The sequence below is a fragment of the Chiloscyllium plagiosum genome, chromosome 28 (assembly GCF_004010195.1).
Source record: "Chiloscyllium plagiosum isolate BGI_BamShark_2017 chromosome 28, ASM401019v2, whole genome shotgun sequence".
NCBI lineage: Eukaryota > Metazoa > Chordata > Chondrichthyes > Orectolobiformes > Hemiscylliidae > Chiloscyllium > Chiloscyllium plagiosum.
Genome location: NC_057737.1, coordinates 2,231,944 through 2,233,809, shown reverse-complemented (window position 1 = coordinate 2,233,809; position 1,866 = coordinate 2,231,944). Strand labels below are relative to the sequence as shown.

General features: G+C 45.2%; 1 protein-coding gene across 1 annotated transcript in view; it reads right to left on the bottom strand.

The window, feature by feature from the left end:
* Window positions 1-1,866, bottom strand: part of lrrc75a (leucine rich repeat containing 75A) — a 93,910-nt gene that overhangs the window by 12,805 nt on the left and 79,239 nt on the right. Inside the window, exon 3 of the mRNA XM_043718084.1 lies at window positions 172-284. Within this exon, the coding sequence (XP_043574019.1) occupies window positions 172-284 (113 nt within the window). The remainder of the gene's footprint in view (window positions 1-171; window positions 285-1,866) is intronic.

The following is a 1,866-nucleotide window of genomic DNA, read 5'->3' as shown; positions in this document are numbered from 1 at the left end:
TGTGGATTGAGAGATTTGGGCGGGGAGGCTGGTTAGTGGGGATTGAGGGGTACATGATCATTGAGGTTGTGGGGAGAAGGTGGGTGGGTTGGGTGATGGGCTATGTGGAGAATGGTGTTTGGGTCGGACAGGATAGCAACACGGTGTTGTAACGTTCTGAGAATGAATTACCAGGCTTGGGGTTTCCGTTTCATGAGGCCCTGAGGTCTCCACTGCGAGTGGGGGCTCAGGTGGTAGGTCAGCTGTCTGCAAACCTTCTCCATGGCTCCAACTGAGTCTCGTTCCTGAAAACAATCACACGGTCGAATAGTCAACAAGGGAGCAACTCAACAACTGCCAATGTACAGTCCAGGGAATCGCTGGAAACAGAGAGAGAAAAATCCCAGTGTGTATCTGAACATCTCTCCCACTGAAGCCTGGTGATGCTGGAGTTAATTGGATCTGTCAAGATTGAGGCCTACGTTGGTGTGACTATAGGATGCAGAGATGGGTAAACAGTGTTATGGATGGATCAATTGTAATCTTTGTAATACATGTATCTTCTTAGTTTTCTGTATTTTTGATGGGGGACTAAAATGGAAAAAGATCAGTTTTAAAAAGGCAACGATTGTTGAAAGATTACTTTTGTAAAAGCAAGTAGCCTGATACACGTAAATGCTGTCCACACAGCTATTTGTACAAGCAGCAGGGGACAGTCTAGTTTAGCATAGAGTTAGAGAGCCACACAGTATTACAGCACAGTAACAGACCCTTCAGAACAAGTTTCCCAAAGTAAACTAGTCCCACTTGCTTGTATTTGGCCCATATCCCTCTAAACCTTTCCTGTTCATATACCTACCCAAATGCCTTTTAAATGCTGTAATTGTACCAGCCTCCACCACTTCATCTGGCAGCTGGTTCCATACACGTACCACCCTCTGTATGAAAAAGTTTCCCCTCAAGTCCCTTTTATATCTTTCCCCTCTCACCTTAAAACTATGCCCTCCAGTTTTGGAATCCACTACCTTGGGCAAAGACCTTGTCTGTTTACCGTATCCATGCCCCTCATGATTTTATTCACCTCTATAAGGTCACCCCTCATCCACCGACGCTCCAGGGAAAAAAAAGTTCCAGCCTATTCAACATCTCCCTACAACTCAAACCATCCAGTCCTGGCAACATCCTGGTCAATTTTTCTGCATCTCCCAAATTTAACAATACCCTCCCAACTCCTACACTCAATGCTCTGACCAATAAACACAAGCATACTAAATGCCTTATTCCCTGCCCTGTCTATCTGTGATGCCATTTACAAGGAACTATGTACCTGAGCTCCTAGGTCCCTCTGTTTGACAACACTCCCCAGGGCCCGACCATGAACTGTGTAAGTCCCACTCTGGTTTGTTTTAACAAAATGCAGCACCTCACATTTATCTAAATTAAACTCCATCTGCTGCACCTCAACCCATTGGCCCATCTGGTCATGATCCCATTGCAATCTGAGATAACCTTCTTCACTGTCCACTAACCCTCCAATTTTGGTCTCATCTTCAAACGTACTAACTATGTTCACATCCAAATCATTTATGTAAATGATGAAAAGCAGTGGACCCAGCACCGATCCTTGAGGCACTCCACTGGTCACAGGCCTCCAGTCTGAAAAACAACCCTCCACCACCACCCTCTGTCTCCTACCTTTGAGCCAGTTCTGTATCCAAATGGCTAGTTCTCCCTGTATTCCATGAGATCTAAGCTTGCTAATCTGCCTCCCATGGGGAACCTTGTGGAACGCCTTACTGAAGTCCATATAGATCACATCTACTGCTCTGCCCTCATCAATCTTTTTGTTACTTCACAAAACTCAATCAAGTTTGTGAGACATGATTT